We start from the raw sequence: 18,487 nt of genomic DNA on the forward strand, positions 1-18,487 counted from the left end.
TTTTATTTTCCTTTACCTGGTCACTTCTGTTTCTGTTCCCCTCTCTAGGGAATTCATTCATTTAAATTCCTCTCTATTCTGCCTTGTAACATGCCTGTGGCAACTTGTGGGCTGATTACTGACAGCTGAGAGACTGGAATAAAAGGAAAGAAACCTAAAGTATAGGAAATCCATTTGAGATGATTCTTCAGTTTAGTTAAATTAGCTTCAGAGGAAATGAATGGCTTTAAAAGGCTGCATTTAACTTGAAAAAGGTTTCAATTCTGCTAATTTAAACCAGGATTGAAGATGAAAGGTCCTAGACCCATAAACTATTTGAGAGCTATAATGTTTTTAGTATTTTTCCTCGTTCTGTGTTCATGCCTTTCAGTGTATTTCAAAGAGTAGTGAACAAAACCAGAATGTTTCTGTTTAATCTACCATAAAGGGAATGGGGCTCCCAAGGTTGGTGCCTGCCCTTCCCTATATTGTAAATAGAAGCAGACCATGCTGTTCTCTCCAGGCGCCTGGCAGACCGAAATGCTGAGCTGGAGCGGGTGAACAGAATCAACCAGAGCTTGCAGGAGGACTGGGAAAGCAGTGCTGCAATGAAGAGGCAGCGGGACCTGGAGGAGAAAGCTTTCGAGAGGTGATTCCTGATTGGAACCTCAAGGGCCCTGTTTGCGGAAAAACCCCCTCTGCTCCTCATTGACTTTGCTGAGACGCTGGGATGGCAGACAGGTTTCCAGGGCCAACTTCAGTTCATTAGTTGTGGCTGCCTAGCACACCTGGTGGACAAGAGAATCCTGGTGTAGGTAGGAGCTGCTGCTCTGGTGTATTAGAAATGCCTGTTATGGAGATGGGCTTGGAGAATGCGTGATGTAGGTTACACGCTTTCCATCTCGCCCCGATCTTAGCCTCCATGTAGGGTGATTTTATTGTCATTTTGCGGACGGTAAGGAGGCATGGGGGAGGAGAGCAGGAATTCTCCTTGGAAATAACTAGTTAGAAATAGGGAGACAGACTCCCTCTGAACACATCAAAGGCTGACAGAACAGTCATTTAAGAGCAGAGTCAGGGGGTTGTTCGTAAGACTGGCAACTGGGAAACCGAGATGCCCATGATGGAACCAACCAAGAACATCTTCTTGCCACGTTTCAGACTCGTGCCGCCTCTCCCCAGCTATCCACGAACCATCTAGAGTTAGGGAGTTTCGTCATGGCTTTGAGAATTAACACTAACTTTGAAAAGGCAGCTGATCTTTTTGTCTTACTTTTTTTCATTTGTAAAATGAGGAAAGCAAACACCGGCCTGACTTAAGCTAACAGAGGAGTTTTTGTGATCAAATAAAGGGAGGTTTGGAAGCAGGAGATGCCCAGCTGGCTTGAGCTGCAGGGAGCAGTGTGGGGGGTGGGAGGGACTGCAGGGGGCCATCCCAGGTGGGTGGTAAGCCCCTGGAGGGTGGGGAGTGGGTGTGACTTCTCTTCTGCCTCTCTTCTACCCCAGTGCCCCCCATCACCACCTTCCCCACCCTGGCACAGACTCAGGGGGCACCTAATGATGGCTGCTCGTCCTCCCTTCTCCTCAGGGCGTCAGACAAGCTCTTCCTCTTGGACCAGTGTGAGAAGTACCGGCGCTGCAAACAGTGCCAGAGGCGCACCTCCAACGTGGGTGAGAGCAACCTGTGGCCCCTCAACAAGCACCTGCATGGCTCCCGGTTGTTCATATAATATCTGAAGTTTGGATCCGTGCTTTCCTGGGGACAATTTTTCTTTTTTCAGTATTTAGGTATGATGGTGAAACTACCTATTTTTACTTTAGAGGGAAAAGTTATCGTGCTGTTTTGGTGCTTTCAGGAAAAGATTGCTTTTTCACCCCTTAATGAAGTCACATAGGCAGGGTCTCCCCCTGGCTTCCTCCTGCCCCTACAGAACCCTGCTGCCACTGGGGGCCGGAAATGGGGGACCCGGCCTCCTCCTGGCTCCCGAGGTGCTGCTGACCCAGCCCAGCTACTCATTGACGCTGTGTAAGAAACTTGGGTCTTTTCTTCATCTGTAATGAATAGTGTCCTAATAAACATTTTCTATGGACCTGCCTGTGCCTCCTGGTGAATTTTGCCATCCCTTCCCAGAGAACTGTATATGTTAACATTCCAGAGGTAGATCATTCCAGAGGGAAATCAGGTTATTGCCACAAGTGGTCAGAGCAATGCTTTCTGAGTTTTTTAGTTGAAGACACACCCAGGATTTTGTTGGCACCTCGGGGGAATCTCATTGGTGCCCCTTTTTAATTTAATTTAATTTAATTTATTTGAGAGAGAGAGGGAGAGAGCATGAGTGGGGGTGAGGAGGGGTAGGCTAGGGGGCAGAGGGAGAAACAGGCTCCCCGCTGAGCAGGGAGCCTGATGACCACGTGAGGCTGGATCCTGACCTGAGCCAAAGCAGACTTAACTGACTGAGCCCCCCAGGTGTCCCCAGCTTGGTGCCCTTCTGGCCAACCATTCTGGTATAGGTTTACTGTTGGGCTGAGTGTGTACTGTGAGGGGAGTCTGGCTGGACCACCAGGCGCCGCTGCCTTCTCTCCTTGCTTCACCGGCATTCATGCTTCAACTGTTTGCGCTGTGAAGAGGAATGTGTTTCTGCTAAAGGACTGATTTTCAGTCAAGGTAGGGGGGTGTTCTAAACCCCAAACCTCACTCCCTTATCTTCATGCTTTTCCTTTGCTCCACCTGCCCTGTCTTTCCACCTTGGGTAAACCAATGAACAAAGCAGAGTGAAGTCTAGGTTTCTGAAAAGCTAGGAATGCGGTCCCTTAGACTACTTGCTTTCTGTCTGCCACATCTTTCTTAGAAAATGGGGAAAAGTATATGTGGGTGAGACATCCAAAACATTGTTTCTCTCACAGATACAAAATAAGAATATTTGGAGCCCTGAATAGTTAAGGGGAAGGTATTTAGTCGAAGTGATATTAAGCAAATTTTGTTCCTAATGTTGTCTTTTTCTATGGAAACCAATATGCTTCGTGGGGACCGAGATTGTCTGGAAACTCTCCTCACAAGCTTCCTACAGTGCCACTTCCATTTTCTCAGAAGATCACTGTGTGGAGGACCAGTCATCACCAACCAGTATTTACAACCATAGCCTTTCCCCAGTACTGCTTGACTCACCTAGAGTCCCTACCTGCTACACCCTGGGACGACTACTCGGTCTCAAATATTTAACAAATTTGTATTAAGATATTTAAGAATATACATACTGCTTTGTTAAATAAAAGACTTTAGGCAATTTCTGATAAGTTTAGGTGAAAAGATTTAACCTCATAGGCAATTTACACTGTAGGAACTAAACTTGTAATTTGTAGCGGGTACTGCCTTAGTGTGTGCCAAGCACCCAGCTAATTTTTGGTGACCTGGAGACTAAGACACTTCCGTCCCCGCCTGCCTTCAGAGCACTGACTGTGCAATGCAGAGGCGGGACGTGTAAGGAGGGAAGTACTAAGAGTGCTGTGAGTTGGTTGTTATGGAAGAGCAAGTGGCGCTCTTGGAGTCAGTTGAGCCGTGGCATGGAGACTGAAAGCTCTTGGAGGAGATGAGGCCTAAAATGAATCTGTAAGGATAAATAGGATACAGCTGGGTGAGGAACGACAAGGGGTCATGGCAAGAGATGACAAGACCCTGTGTTCCTGTCTATCAAGGCTATGATGGAGACGCAGTTATATGAGTTCAGTTACAAAACCAATTTTTTTTTTTTTATCAGCCACTTTAAGAATCAACTTGTATTATGTCCCGTCATTAACACAAGAGATTTCATATAATAAAGAAAAGATGGTCTTTTTTAAAGAAAAAGTCTTCATAATTTGGTATCTTCTTTATGGATACTGACTGCTAGTCTTGTATATTAGTCCAACCACGTTATTAGGCAGGACTCGATCAGAATGTCTTTTCCTAAATCAATTTTAATTACTATCATCAATATATGCCATTCCCAGAATTATGGCACTGCCAGACGAGATTAATATACCAAAACTTGTGGACTCTTTTGGGTATCTCATGAAAAATATGGACCCATTCCTAAAAATATGTCCATTTTCACCTACAACATTTTGCATGCAATCAGAGGTTTCCTAGACCACCTGGACACAAGACCTCTTGCTCTGGATTTTCCTTCAATAGCATTACAAGCTCAAGTTATTAAAAGCGAGTTAAGTGAAGATTTTGTTTATTGAAAATGCCCTTTTAACTTTAGAGAATTATGTCCATTTTTGTCTTTTTGACTTTTCATAAGAACAGTGAGATGAGAGTTGGAACAGCCATTTGAAAACACATACTCCAGTATTTTTCAAACCCTCTAAGACTCAGTAAAAGAAATATATTTCATATTGCAACATAGAACCTGCGCTCACACCTATGACTGAGACCAAAGTTTTATCGAGCTGTGCTTACCCTTCCATCTGCAATGCATTCTGATAATTTCTATTTTATTTCATTAAAAATTCTGATTAGACCAAACAAAACTGATTTAAAAGTCCACTAATGTAAATAGATTGCATTCAGTCTAGTAAACACACTTTTAATATAATTCTTCCTTCCCCTGTGCTCTTACAGTAATGTGTAGGTTGTTGGAATTCATTAGTGGTTAAGATGGTATTATAAAGACATTCAGCCAGGAGACTGAGGAATGTTTGGGCCTTATCTTGGCATAACCTGACCACCTCCTCCTGAGGTACCCCAAGAAAAGCAGGTAACTATTTGCCAGCCCTCCCCAAAAAAGCTTAGTCCTAGAACTTCCAGTGCATTTGAGGACCCGAGAGAAAGGAGCCAGAGATAGAATGATTCAAAACCTATCCCAATGCCAAGATTGCAGGCTAGGGGAGGTCTTAGAAATTTAAGAAAGAAGAAATGCTAACTAGTCGCAGACTCTGTCTTAATTCACTAGTCTGTGGGTAGAAGAGGAAGAAGTGGACTATGCACAGGCCATCTTGAACAGCCGTGTGGTTTGGGCTGTCTACTAAGGTGCCCACTTCCCAGTTTTCTGTTGTTGCTGTGACAGATTACTACAAACCTAGTGGCTTAAAACAACATAAATGTATTCTCTTACAGTTGTAGAGGTCAGAAATCTGCAATCACTTTCATGGGGCTAGAGTCAAAGCGTTGGCAGGGTTCCTCTAAAGGTTGGGACATGAGAACCCTTTTCCTTGCCTTTTCCAGCTTCTAGAGCCCTTCTTTACCTACTTGACTCCTGGCTCTTCCTCCATCCACAAAGCTAGCAGTGGAGCATCTCCCAATCTCTCTCTGCTTCTGTTGTTACATGGCCTTCACTTCTCCTCCAGCCAAATCTCCGCCTGCCTGCCTCTCAGCAATAGTTTTGACTACCTTTAGGGCTCACCTGATTCTACAGGATAACTTGCCCATCTCAAGATCCTTAATCACGTTTGTGAAATCCTATTTGTCATAGGAGGTGATAGGCACATGTTCCAGGGGTCAGGATATGGGTGTTTAGGGGAACCAGTATTCGGCCTACCACAGGGTGGATGGGATCTAAAATCCAGCCCCAGCTCCACTGCACACATCATTCCCTGCATCAGAAGGTAGGTGTTAAGACACTTGCAGCTGCTGTTGTTTTCCCTTGGGTCTAGGCTCCATAGCTATATCTGAGGGCTTTCTTAGGGGTTTGGTTGGATTACGGAGGATTATGTTGGGGAGAAGGAAGGACATTCCACAATTCACGTGTTAAAGGGTGATATGGTTTGTTTATGATGTTCTAGTCATATTTTGTAATGTTCTTTTGGTTTTTGTACAGTCTTAAGGAGGTTTTGATATCAGGGTAGTAAGACCTCACAAAATGAGTTGAGAAATGTTTCCCTTTCTTCTATCTTTTGAAAGACACTGTATATAATTGGTATTATTTCCTTCTTACAGGAAGGAACTGAGTAATGAAAATTACTTCTGGTCTTCTTTGCTGGAAGGGTTTAAGTGATGAATTCAATTTTGGTAGGTTGCATTAAGGGCTCTCAGCTATTCCTGAATTTAAGGGCATAGGGTTGTTAGTAGTGTTCCCTTAAAATTTTTTAAAAAATCCTATTCATTTATTTGATAGAGAGCATGAACCGGGGGAAAGGCAGAAGCAGACTCTTCACTGAGCAGGGAGCCCAACACGGGACTCCATCCCAGGACCCTGGGATCATAACCTGAGCCAAAGGCAGATGCTTAACAGACTGAGCCACCCAGGTGCCCTAAAGCTTTTTTTTTTTTTTTTTTTTTTTTTTAAGATTTTTATTTATTTCAGACAGAGAGCAAGTGAGAGAGAGAGCTCGCACACGAATTGGGGGGAGGGGCAGAGGGAGAATCAGACTCCCCACTGAACAGGGAGCCCAATGCAGAACTCAATCCCAGGACCCTGAGATCATGACCTGAGGTGAAGGCAGATGCTTTACCGACTGAGCCACCCAGATGCCCTTCCCTTATTATTATTATTTTTTAAAGATTTTATTTATTTGAGAGAGAGAGACAGAGAGGGAACACAAGCAGGGGGAGTGGAAAGGGAGAAGCAGACTTCTGGCAAAGCCAGGAGCCCAACATGGGGCTTGATCCCAGGACCCTGGAAGCATGACCTGAGGGGAAGGCAGACCCTCGACAACTGAGTCACCCAGGCACCCATTCCTTATTCTTTTGAAGTCCGTGGCATCTATAGGGAAATCTCTTCTTTGGTTCTCAATGTAAGTAATTTTTGTCTTTTTTTCTTGGTCATTCTAACTAGAAGTTTTAAGAACTATATTGGTCTTTCAAAGAACCAGCTTTTTTTTTTTTTTTTTAAAGATTTTATTTATTTGACAGAGAGAGCTCAAGTAGGCATAGAGGCAGGCAGAGAGAGAGAGAGAGAGAGAGAGAGAGAGGGAAGCAGGCTCCCCACTGAGCAGAGAGCCCGATGTGGGACTCGATCCCAGGACCCTGAGATCATGACCTGAGCCGAGGGCAGCAGCTTAACCCACTGAGCCACCCAAGCGCCCTCAGAGAACCAGCTTTTGGTTCCATTAATTTTTCCCTATTATTTTCTTCTCAATGTGATTAATTTCTACTCTTTATTATTTTCTTTTGCTTGCCTTGAGTTTGTATCTGTGTCCCAATTTTCATCTCTTATGAGGACATCAGTTCTACTGTTAGGGCCTGCTCTACTGCCCTCATTTTAACTTAATTTAACTTGATTTCTATTATTATTTAAAAAATATTTTTATTTATTTGACACAGAGAGAGAAAATAAGCAGGAGGAGAGGTAGGCAGAGGCAGAGAGAGAGGGAGAAGCAGGCTCTCTGCTGAGCAGGAAGCCCAATGTAGAACTTGATCCCAGGACCCTGGGATCATGACCTGAGTCTAAGGCAGAAGCTTAAAGACTGAGCCACCGAGGTGCCATAACTTAACCTCTTTAAAGGTTCTATGTCTAAAATAGTCACATTCTGGGGTTGCATGGGTGGCTCAGTCGTTAAGTGTCTGCCTTCAGCTTACTTCATTCATGATCCCAGGGTCCTAGGATCAAGCCCCTCAGCGGGAGGCCTGCTTCTCCCTCTCCCACTCCTCCTGCTTGTGTTCCCTCTCTCGCTATGTCTCTCTGCCAAATAAATAAATAAATAAAATCTTTTAAAAATGTCATATTTGGAAGCACTGGATGTTAGGACTTCAATAAATAAATTTTGAGGTATTACAATTCAGTCTATAACAGTGTATATTTTAGTCTTCATTCATCTGACAATGTCTTTATCTTGCTATTAAACCTGAAGGGCATTTTTGCTGGAAATAGCATTTTGAATGGACTTTATTCTACTGTTTTGGTTCCATAATTTCTGATGAAAAATTCAGCCTTTTGAATCATTGTTACTCTATATGTAATGTGTCTTTATCTGGTTGTTTCAAGATTTCTTTATTTTGATTGTCAGTAGTTTATGATATATCTTTGGTGTGGTCTGTGGGGTTTATTATTTTTAGTGTTTACTGAATTTCTTGAATTTAAAAATTTTGCCTTTTACCAAATATGGGAAGGATTTGTCCATTATTCGCGTATTTGTTCTGCACTTCTCTCTTCTCCTTTTGGAAATCCAGTGAAATGCATGTTAAACCTATTGATATAGTCCCACAGGTCTCAAAGGATTTATTCATTATTATTTTTACTTTTTTTCTGTTTCTCAGAGAGGATAATTTCTGTAATTTATCTTCAAATTCACCTATTCTTTCCTCCATTGTCTATGTTCTGTTGTTGAACCCAATGAATTTTATATACTTTTCAGTTCCAAAATTTCCTTTTTAAAATAGTTTCTAGTTCTCTTCTGAGAACATCTATCTTTTCATTCATTTCGTAGTTTTTAATCTCATGGATTATGGTTATAATATTTGCTTTAAGGTCTTTATCTGAGAATTCCAATATTGAGGTGATCTCGGGTTGGCATTTGTTGTCTTTTTCCTTGTAAAGAAGTTAAGTTTTCTTGGTTCTTTGTGTGTTAAATAATTTTTGCATTGTATCTTGGACATTTTGAATATTATGTTGTGAAACTCTGGGTCTTCTTAAAATCCTCAGGAAAATTTTGATTTTTTTTTTCTACTTTTGTTTTGAGCAAACAAAATCTTGAAGTTCAGGATCAAGTTCTATCTTACCTTCTTTTTTTCTTCTTTTTTTTTTAAGTTTCAGAGGTAGAATTTAGTGATTCATCAGTTGCATATAATAGTCGGTGCTCATTATTATCAAGTGTCCTCTTTAATGCCCATCACCCAATTATCACTTCCCCCCACCCACCTCCTGGTCCAGCAACCTGTTTGTTTCCTAGAATTCAATGTTTCTTATGGTTTGCTTCCCTTTAAATTTTCATCTTGTTATAATTTCCTTCCCTTCCCTATGTTCATCTGTTTTGTTTCTTAAATTCTACATATAAGTGAAATCATATGGTATTTGTTTTTCTATGACTTATTTCGTTTAGCATAATACCCTCCAGTACCATCCATGTTATAGCAAATGAGAAGATTTCATTCTTTCTGATGGCTGAGTAATATTCCATTGTTTATATGTACCACATCTTCTGTCAATGGTCATCTGGGCTCTTTCTATAGTTCAGCTATTGTGGACATTGCTACTATAAACATTGGGGTGCATGTGATTCTTCCATTCACTGTGTTTGTATCCTTTGGATAAATACCTAGTAGTGCAATTGCTGGTTTGGAAGGTAGTTCTATTTTCAACTTTTTGAGGAACCTCCAGACTCTTTTCCAGAGTGGCTGCACCAGTTTGCATTCCCAACTGAAGGGGGTTCCCCTTTTTCTGCATTCTCACCAACATCTGTTGTTTCCTGAGTTGTTAATTTTAGCTACTCTGACCAGTGTAAAGTGGTATCTCATTGTGGTTTTGATTTGTATTTCCCTGATGCTGAGTGATCAGCATTTTTTCACGTATCTGTTGGCCATTAATATGTTTTCTTTGGAGAAATGTCTGTTCACATCTTCTGCCCATTTCCTGTCTGGATTTTGTTTTGTTTTTCGGGAGGAGGAGTTGTTGAGTTTGATAAGTTCTTTATAGATTTTGGATATTACCTCTTTATCTGATGAGATAAAGAGGTAATATCCCATTCCATAGGTTGCCTTTTAGTTTTGCAACTGTGTCATCTGTTGGGCAAAAGCTTTTTATCTTGATAAAGTCCCATAGTTCATTTTTGCTTTTCTTTCCCTTGCCTTTTCCTTCCCTAGAGGAGTTGTGTCTAGCAAGAAGTTGCTGTGGTGAGGTCAAAGAGGTTGCTGCCTGCATTCTCCTCTAGGATTTTGATGAATTTCTGTCCCACATTTAGACCTTTAAGCCATTTTGAGTTTTTTTTTTTTTGTATGGTGTAAGAGAAAAAATCCAGTTTAATTCTTCTACATGTGGCTGTCCAGTTTTCCCAGCACCATTTATTGAAGAGACTTTTTTTCATTGGATATTCTTTCCTGCTATGTCAAAGATTAGTTGACCATAGAGTTGAGGGTCCATTTCTGGGTTTTCTATTCTGTTCTATTGATCTGTGTGTCTGTTTTTGTGCCAATACCATATTGTCTTGCTGATTACAGTTTTGTAAATCAGCTTAAAGTCTAAAATTGTGATGCCAACAGCTTTGGTTTTCTTTTTCAACGTTCTTCTGGCTATTCAGGGTCTTTTCTGATTCCATACAAATTTTAGGATTATTTGTTCTAACTCTAGGAAAAGTGCTGATGGTGTTTTGATAGGAATTGCATTGAATGCATAGATTGCTTTGGGTAGCATAGACATTTTAACAGTATTGTTTCTTCCAATCCATGAGCATGGGATGTTTTTCCATTTCCACTATACTGATATAGTGTCCTTCATCTCTTATTTTTGTCCGATATAAGAATTACTACTCTAGCTTTCTTTTAATGTCCATTAGCATGATAGTTCTCCCCCACTCACTTTTCAATGTCTTTGTGTCTAAAATGAGTCTCCTATAGAGAGCATATTGATGGGTCTTTTTTTTTTTTAATCCACTCTGATACCCTATGTCTTTTGATTGAAGCAGTTAGTCCATTTACATTCAGAGTAATTATTGAAAGATATGAATTTAGTACCATTGTATTTCCTGCAACATTACTGTTTCTGTAGAATGTTTCTTTTCCTTTCTGGTCTTTGTTAATTTTGGGCCCTCTCTTTGCTCAAAGGATCCCCTTTATTATTTCTTGCAGGGCTATTTTACTGTTCATAAATTCCTTCAGTTTTTGTTTGTCCTCTTTATCTCTCTATTCTGAATAAGAGCCTTGCTGGATAGAGTGTCCTTGGTTGCATATTTTTCCCATTTAGCACCTTGAATATATCATGCCAGTCCTTTCTGGCCTGCCAGCTGTCTGTGGACAGATCTGCTGCCAGCCTTATGTTTCTACTCTTAAGGTTAAAGACATCTTATCCCAAGTCACTTTCAGGATTTTCTCTGTATCTCTGAAATTTGTAAGCTTCACTATTATATGTTGAGGTGTTGACCTATTTTTATTGATTTTGAGGGGACTTCTCTGTGCCTCCTGGTCTTGGATGCCTGTTTCCATCCCCAGATTAAGGAAGTTTACAACTATAAATTGTTCAAATAAACCTTCGGCGCCCCCTCTCTCTTTAATTTCTGGGGTTCCTTATTATCTGGACATTATTTTGCTTTATGGAATCACTGAGTTGTTGAAGTCTCCCTTTGTGATCCAGTAGTTGTCTTTCTCTCTCCTTCTTAGCTTCCTTATTTTCCATCATTTTGTCTTCTATATCACTAACTCTCTCTTCTATCTTGTTTATTCTTGCTGTTAGAGCCTCCATTTGTGACTGCATCTCAGTAATAGCATTTTAAATTTTGAACTGGTTAGATTTTAGTTCTTTTTTTCTCCAGTAAGGGATTCTCTAGTATCTTCTATGCTTTTTACAAGCCCAGCTAGTATCTTTATAATTATTGTTTTAATTTCTAGTTCAGACATCTTATATCTGTATTAATTAAGTCCCTGACAGTGAGTACTTCCTCCTGTTCTTTCTTTTGGAGTGAGTTTCTCTGTCTCATCATTATGTTGAGAAAAGAATAGAAAAAGAAGACAACAGTAACAACAGAAAAAAACAAACAAAATAAACCAGAAGAAAACAAAAACAAAACTCAATAAGAAAAAAAAAAAAAGAAATAAAACAGAACAAAACAATGAGCAATATAGAATATTATTTATTCTATAAACAATTTATACAGAATAAATAATAAGCTAGATTCTCAGTGTATTTTGGTCTGTTTGTTAAAGGAGACTAGATCCCCAAATAAGAAAAACATATATGTTTTCCATATATATATATATGAAACAAAAAATATGGAGAACCTGGGTGGCTCAGTCATTCAGCATCTTCCTTTGGCTCCAGTCATGATCCCTAGGTCCTGGGATTGAGACCTGTGTCAAGCTCCCTGCTTGGGGTGGGGGGGTGCTGCTTTTCCTTCTTCCATTCCCCCTGCTTGTGTTTCCTCTCTCTCAAATAAAACCTTAAAAAATACATATATACCATATAAAAAAGGATTAAAAATGGAAAAAATAAGAATATAGCTGAAAAAACCAGAAAGACTAAAGAATAATGACCCCCTCGCCCCATTCTATATACTCCTTCCCCCAAGAATGGAAGATTTACAGCTCTCTATGTAATCAGCAAACCTGGTGTGAGTGAGCTGTTTGTGCTGGTCTTCTGGGAGAGGGCCTGTTGAACTGATTTTCAGGTGCCCTTGCACTTGTAGAAATGCGCCGTCCTTATAAAGGGCTCTGGATTCCACTACGTGGCGCTGTTTTGCTCCCTGAAGGCTTTCAGCACCGGTGGACAGGATGAAAATGCCGGGTGCCCAGCTCTCCAGCACCAGAACTGTAAGTTTGCATCCTCCACTCCTCAGTGAATCGTCACAGAAAAGCAGTCAGTCCCTTTTGTCTTCCTGGTCTCTGTCCGCCGTCTGTGTTCACCCAACCTTCCACTGAGAATTTTTTTCTGAAGCACTGCACTAAGTTTCAAGGCGTCTAATTTTATAGACTGTGGCACTGTTCCTCCCCAGGGGAGGGGGTGGGGGTGTCACAAGGGGAGGGAGGGGGTTCTTGCTTTTTGCTGGGCACTGCTCAGAGAGTGGTTGCTTCATTTATGGCAACACTGAGCAAAAATCCAGTGCCTACACTCGCTATTTGCAGCCAGTTTCCCTGCTCCAGTGCCTGGGAATTCTGCTGCACACAAGCACCCTCATTCTTATGACCCTGGGGATCCTGAGACCACACTGTCCCACCTAGGATTCCACCTCTTCACCTCCTGAGCACCTTTTGTGCAGGGACATCCCCCACTGGAGCAGACCTCTTAAAGTTGTAGTTTTGCGCTCTACTGCTTACAGTACTTTGCAGTAGTCCCCTTAAGTTCTCTCCTGCTGCCATATCCTCTGATATATTACCCCAGTTCAAGGCGCCTCACCTCCTACCTTCCAAAAAGAGGTTGCTTTTCTGTTTGTAGAATTGCAGGATTTCTTTTCTCAGATCTCTGATTGACTTCATAGGTGTTCAAAATGATTTGATATCTAGCTGAATTCCAGAGACCAGACAGACTTAGGGTCCCCTACTCCTTCACCATCTTAACTCCCCTCCCTCTATCTCACTTTCTGTGGATAACAGTTCTGATGTTAGTTCAGTTCTGAAAGCCTGTGTTTTCACAGGTGCAACTGGGGAATAAGTCTGAGTGAGGCTTGTAGTGACTCACATGTGGAATTAGAGGATTTCTTTCTCTAGCCCTCTGCTCACTGGAATTTCTCCCACATTCTCAAATCCCCTATTCCCAGTCCTCTGGCTATAAAGCCAAGGTTTTCTCTCAGAGTTTTGACTCCCTTTGTTCTCTTAAAGTTCTATATGATGGGCTGACCTTGGGGCAAAGCAGCGAAGGACAAGACAGAGTGAAATAACAAATCACTCTCATCCTACTGAAGAGAAGGGTCCCCTTTCCTTGTTTTTCTGGACAAGACAGGATCCCTTGGGTCCAGGTGCTTGCAAAGTCTCCACCACTCCTGCTGCTGATGTGACCCCTGTCCAGCTTCATGATGTTGCTGGCCTTGTGGCATGCCAGGGAGGGACAAAAGAGGAAACTAGGGTATTCTCTTCATACTGCTCAGCCCACAAGGAGACTTTTCCCTGGCTCCTTGGCTAGAAAGCTTTGCTATTAGGTCAAAGCGAGAGGAGGAATAAATTTACCAGTAAAGTCATCACTATGCTAGTCATTCTTCAAGTTTTGACTTACTTATGCAATCCATCTGCTATTGTGTACTTTTCTGTGTCCTCAGTAGCTGCTTTTTGTGTTCTCTTCAGTTTGAGTCAGTCGGAGAGAAATACTATAGAGGACTTACTCCATCTTGGCCAGCGCCAGAAGCGTATTATTGTCGTTTTGAGTCCTTATTCTTCCCGCTTTTCCCTTTCCTCCAAATCAGGTAGTACTTCAGCCCTTTTATTTACATTTTGTTAGGATACTGCTTGAACAGAGATCAAATAACAGTGGCTTAAACAAGACAGAAGTGTGTTTTCCTCCCAAGGAACAGTCTAGAGGTAAGTAGTCTAAGATAGTAGGGTGGCTACTAGGTTCTCCTGTGCTTTCTACCACTGGGTCGAGGCAACTGCTCCATTTCTCACCATCTCCCAATTAGCAACTCGGGAGAAAGGGGCAGGGGAACCAGTGTGCATTTTTTTAAAGGAGTATAACCCGGAAGTGGTACCATTATTTCTGTCTATGTCCTATTGGCCAGAATTTAATCACATGGCCACACCATGCTGCAAGGGAACTTGGGAATTGAAGTCTCTAGCTTGGTGGTAATGTCTAGTGAAATACTCAGGGAATGCTAGTATTAAATATGGGGAAAATGGAACATAGTGGACAATGCCAGTCTGCCATAATCTGAAATTTTGGCGGGGGCGGGGGGAGCTACGGAACCATTAAAAATACTAGCTAAAATATTTTTTAAAACTTTTTAAAATGTAAAGCTCTAAAAATGTCTCCAGAGACCAACACAAAGTGAGAATGAGAATCCAAGCAGAAAGCATCAGATAATTATCTATGACCCAGGCCTTTTAAATTAATGCTTAAGTTAGATTTCTACTTGAAATTATTTTAAACTTACAGAGAAGGTTGAAGAAGGGTAAAAATATCCTCCTATCCCCCTAAATCCCAGGCAGAAATAAGATCGAGCAAGTTGCTGACCTAGGTCTTATCGCTTCTGAATACTTCAGGATATAGTACCTTATAAATAAGGATATTCTCCCATAAAACCACAATATAATTACCAAAATCAGAAAATTAACATTGATTCATTAGTATTATATAATTTAAAGACTCGGGACACCTGGGTGGCTCAGTTCATTAAGTGGCTGCCTTTGGCTCAGGTCATGATCCCAGGGTCCTGGGATCAAGTCCCCCATCCGGCTCCTGGCTCAGCAGAGAGCTTGCTTCTCCCTCCCACTCTGCTCGTACTCTCCCTCTCTGTTAAATGAATAAATACCCCCCCCCCCCCGCAAATAATTTAAAGGCTCAATTCAGATTTTTCTAGTTGTCCCAATAGTGTCCTTTTTATCAAAAGGATCGAAATCTGGGTTAGATTTAATTGCCATTATCTCTTTAATCGCCTTCAACTTGGAAAAGTCTTCAGCCTCTACTTGACTTTCATGGCTGACACCTTTAAAGATTTTAATCCTTCCATTTGGATTTGTCTGATTTTTCCTCATCATAAAATTCCAGCCATGATTTTTTTTTTTCAAGAATATCACAGATGGGACGTGTCATAATCATTCTAACAGGTGCTTCACAACTCAATTTGTCCCATCACTGGTCATGTTAATTTTGATCATTTGATTAAGTGATACCTTCAAGTTTTAACGCTATCTTCTTTAATGAATTATTGTGTGTGTGTTAGATACTTTTGAATGCTAATAAGTAACTCATTCCTCATCAACTTTCACCCACTGGTTTTGGCATCTTTTGATGTTTCTTTGCTGAATAATTGTGTTGACACTTGTTAAATACAGATTTTACTAATTCTGCCATTCCTGTTCCATTTATTAATTGGCATTCTACTATAAGGCAGAGTGTTGGCTTCTCCATATTGATTTATTTGTATGGGTATGGATTTAAGGATTTCTATTCAATGAGTTGATATAAAAATCATGACCAGTGAGGCCCTTCAAACTCGCTTCTCTGCTTTTGTTATATTTTAAATAATTTTAAAAAATCTTAGAATGGTTTCAGATACTTCTTGTATGCTCCTCATCTAGTTTCCTGATTGCTAATACCTTACATTTCTATGATACCTTTGTTATAATTGAGGAAACAACATTGGTATTTTACCATTAACTAAACTTTACACTTTATTCAGATTGCACTAGTTTTTCCCAAATGTCCTTTTTCTGTTTCAAGATCCCATTTGGACATTAGGAGAAGGAAGGGGAATATGAAGGGGTAAGGGGGAATCGGAGGGGGAGACAGACCATGAGAGACTGTGGACTCCAGGGATGAAACTGAGGGTTTTTTTTGAGGGGAGGGGATGAGTGAACCCAGTGGTAGGTATTAAGGAGGGCGCGTATTCTATGGAGCTCTGGGTGTTGTACACAAACAATCATGGAACACTACATCAAAGACTATTGAGGTTCTGTATGGTGATTAACATAATAAAAAAAGTATAAAAAATTCCCATTTGGGATACCCGATTACATTTAGTTGACAGGTCTCTTTAGTCTCCCTTGGTTTGTGTTCTCTGTCCTTTTGTCATATTCCTGTCATTCTTTGAACATTTCCTTACTTTCTGTCATAACAAGATGTTCCAGACTACTCTAGTCCTCTTGTACACACATCTTTATTTCCATAACTATCTTCTTTATATTGAAAATTAAGAGTTTACATAGATGCAACCAATTCCAATCCAAAATCCTAGCGTTAATTCTACTTTTCTCCCTTTCTATGTTTGTAACTTGTATCTGACAGTGAAAATACGGATTCCCATTACCCTCAATGTGTTACCAGATAAATACTTACGGAACACTTACTTATATGTTCTCTCCACTCTGCTTGGACACTAATAGTCTGTACCAGGCTACTATTACCATCTGACCCTTGCGTGAAAGCCCTTCTTACTCACCCCTAGATTCCAGTATCCCTGCCTCCTTCACAGACAACTACCTTGCTCCACTTCATCTAGTGGACTGAGTTATTACAGAAGAAATGAAGGAAGGAAAAAAGAAGAAAAGAGTGAAGAGGGAAGGAAAGGGAAAGAAGAAAGAAGTAGAGGTTTATTGTTACAGGCCATGCAGAGACTGGAAACAAAGCCTAGACATTTTATTTCATTTTTCTTGAAGTTTGGTTAACATGCAGTTTTACACTGGTTTCGGGTATACAACATAGTGATTTGACAACTCTGTATATTACGTAGCTCACCATAAACGTAGCTACCGTCTGTCCATATACAGTGCTATTTGACTATGTTCCCTATGTTGAAACATTCATCCCTGTGACTTACTCATTTGATAAGTGGATTAAGTGGGAGCCTAGATCTCTCCCCCTCTTTCACCCATTTTGCTCATCCCACCCGTCCCTTCCCTTTTGGCAACTACTGGTTTGTTCTCTGTATTTATGGGTCTGTTTCTACCTTAAAAAAATAAATATAATTAACATACATTGTTATATACATTGTTATATTAGTTTCAGATGTACAACATAATGATTCAACATTTCTATACATTACTTAGTGCTCAAAGTGTAAGTGTGGTCACCATCTGTTACTGCATAATGTTGTTACAATAGTATTGGCTCTATTTCCTATGCTGTACGTTTCATCTCCAGGACTTATTTATTCCATAACTGGAAGTTTATCTATTCCACCCATTCCCCCACACCCATCTCCTCTGGCAACCACCAGTTTGTTCTTTGTATTTAAGAGTCTTTTTTTGTTTGTTCATTTGTTTTGCTTTTTAGATTCCACACATTAGTGAAATCACATGATGTTTATCTTTCTCTAACTTCTGTCACTTAGCATGATAGCTTCTAGGTCCATCCATGTTAACACAAATGGCTTCATCTTATGGCATTGCATACCTATACCACTTTTTCTTTATCCATTCATCTATCAATGGACACTTGGGTTGCTTCCATATCTTGGCTATTGTAAATAGTACTACAGTTAGCATACAGGAGCATATATCTTTTTGAATTAGTGTTTTCATTTTCTTTGGGTAAACACCCCAAAGTGGAATTACTGGATCATAAAATATTTCTATTTTTAATTTTTTGAGAAACTTGCATACTGTTCTCTAGATTGGCTGCACCAGTTTACATTCCCAACAACATTTATGAGGGTTTCTTTTTCTCCACATCCTTGCCAAACTTGTTATTTTTTTTGTCTTTTTGATACTAGCTATTCTGACAGGTATAAGGTAATATCTCACTGCGATTTTGATTTGCATTTCCCTGATGATTAGTGATTTGAGCACGTTTTCCTTTGTCTTTTGGCCGTCTGTATGTTTTCTTTGGAAAAATATCTACTCATGTCCTCTACTCAATTTCAAATTGGGTTATTTTTGGGGTGTTGTTTTGTTTGGTGTTGAGTTGTATAAGTTTTTAATATATTTTGGATATTAACTCCTTATAGGATACATCATTTGCAAATTCTTTTCCCATAGGTTGTGTTTTCACTTTGTTGGTGGTTTTCTTCATTATACAGAAGCTTTTTATTCTGGTATACTCCCAATAGTTTATCTCTGCTTTTGTTTCCCTGGCTCGAGGAGACCTATCTAGAAAAATATTGCTAAGGCTAATGTCAGAGACTACTACCTATGTTTTCTTCTAGGACTTTTAGGTGTCAGGTCTCATAGTTCTGTACTTAATCTATTTTGAATTAATATTTAAGCTATAAGAAAGTGATCTGGTTTCATTCTTCCGAATGTAGCAGTCCAGTCTTCTCAGCACCATTTATTGACCAGCCTGTCTTCACCCCATTGTTTGTT

General features: G+C 40.5%; 1 protein-coding gene across 1 annotated transcript in view; it reads left to right on the top strand.

Annotated features, from left to right (window-relative positions):
* Nucleotides 1-2,011, top strand: part of CCDC81 (coiled-coil domain containing 81) — a 42,129-nt gene extending 40,118 nt beyond the window's left edge. Inside the window, exons 8-9 of the mRNA XM_059400814.1 lie at nucleotides 503-628; nucleotides 1,568-2,011. Of these exons, the coding sequence (XP_059256797.1) occupies nucleotides 503-628; nucleotides 1,568-1,709 (268 nt within the window). The 3' untranslated portion in view covers nucleotides 1,710-2,011. The remainder of the gene's footprint in view (nucleotides 1-502; nucleotides 629-1,567) is intronic.
* The last annotated feature ends 16,476 nt before the right edge of the window (nucleotides 2,012-18,487 follow it).

Source organism: Mustela nigripes, chromosome 1, assembly GCF_022355385.1.
Source record: "Mustela nigripes isolate SB6536 chromosome 1, MUSNIG.SB6536, whole genome shotgun sequence".
In the NCBI taxonomy this organism is placed as follows: Eukaryota; Metazoa; Chordata; class Mammalia; order Carnivora; family Mustelidae; genus Mustela; species Mustela nigripes.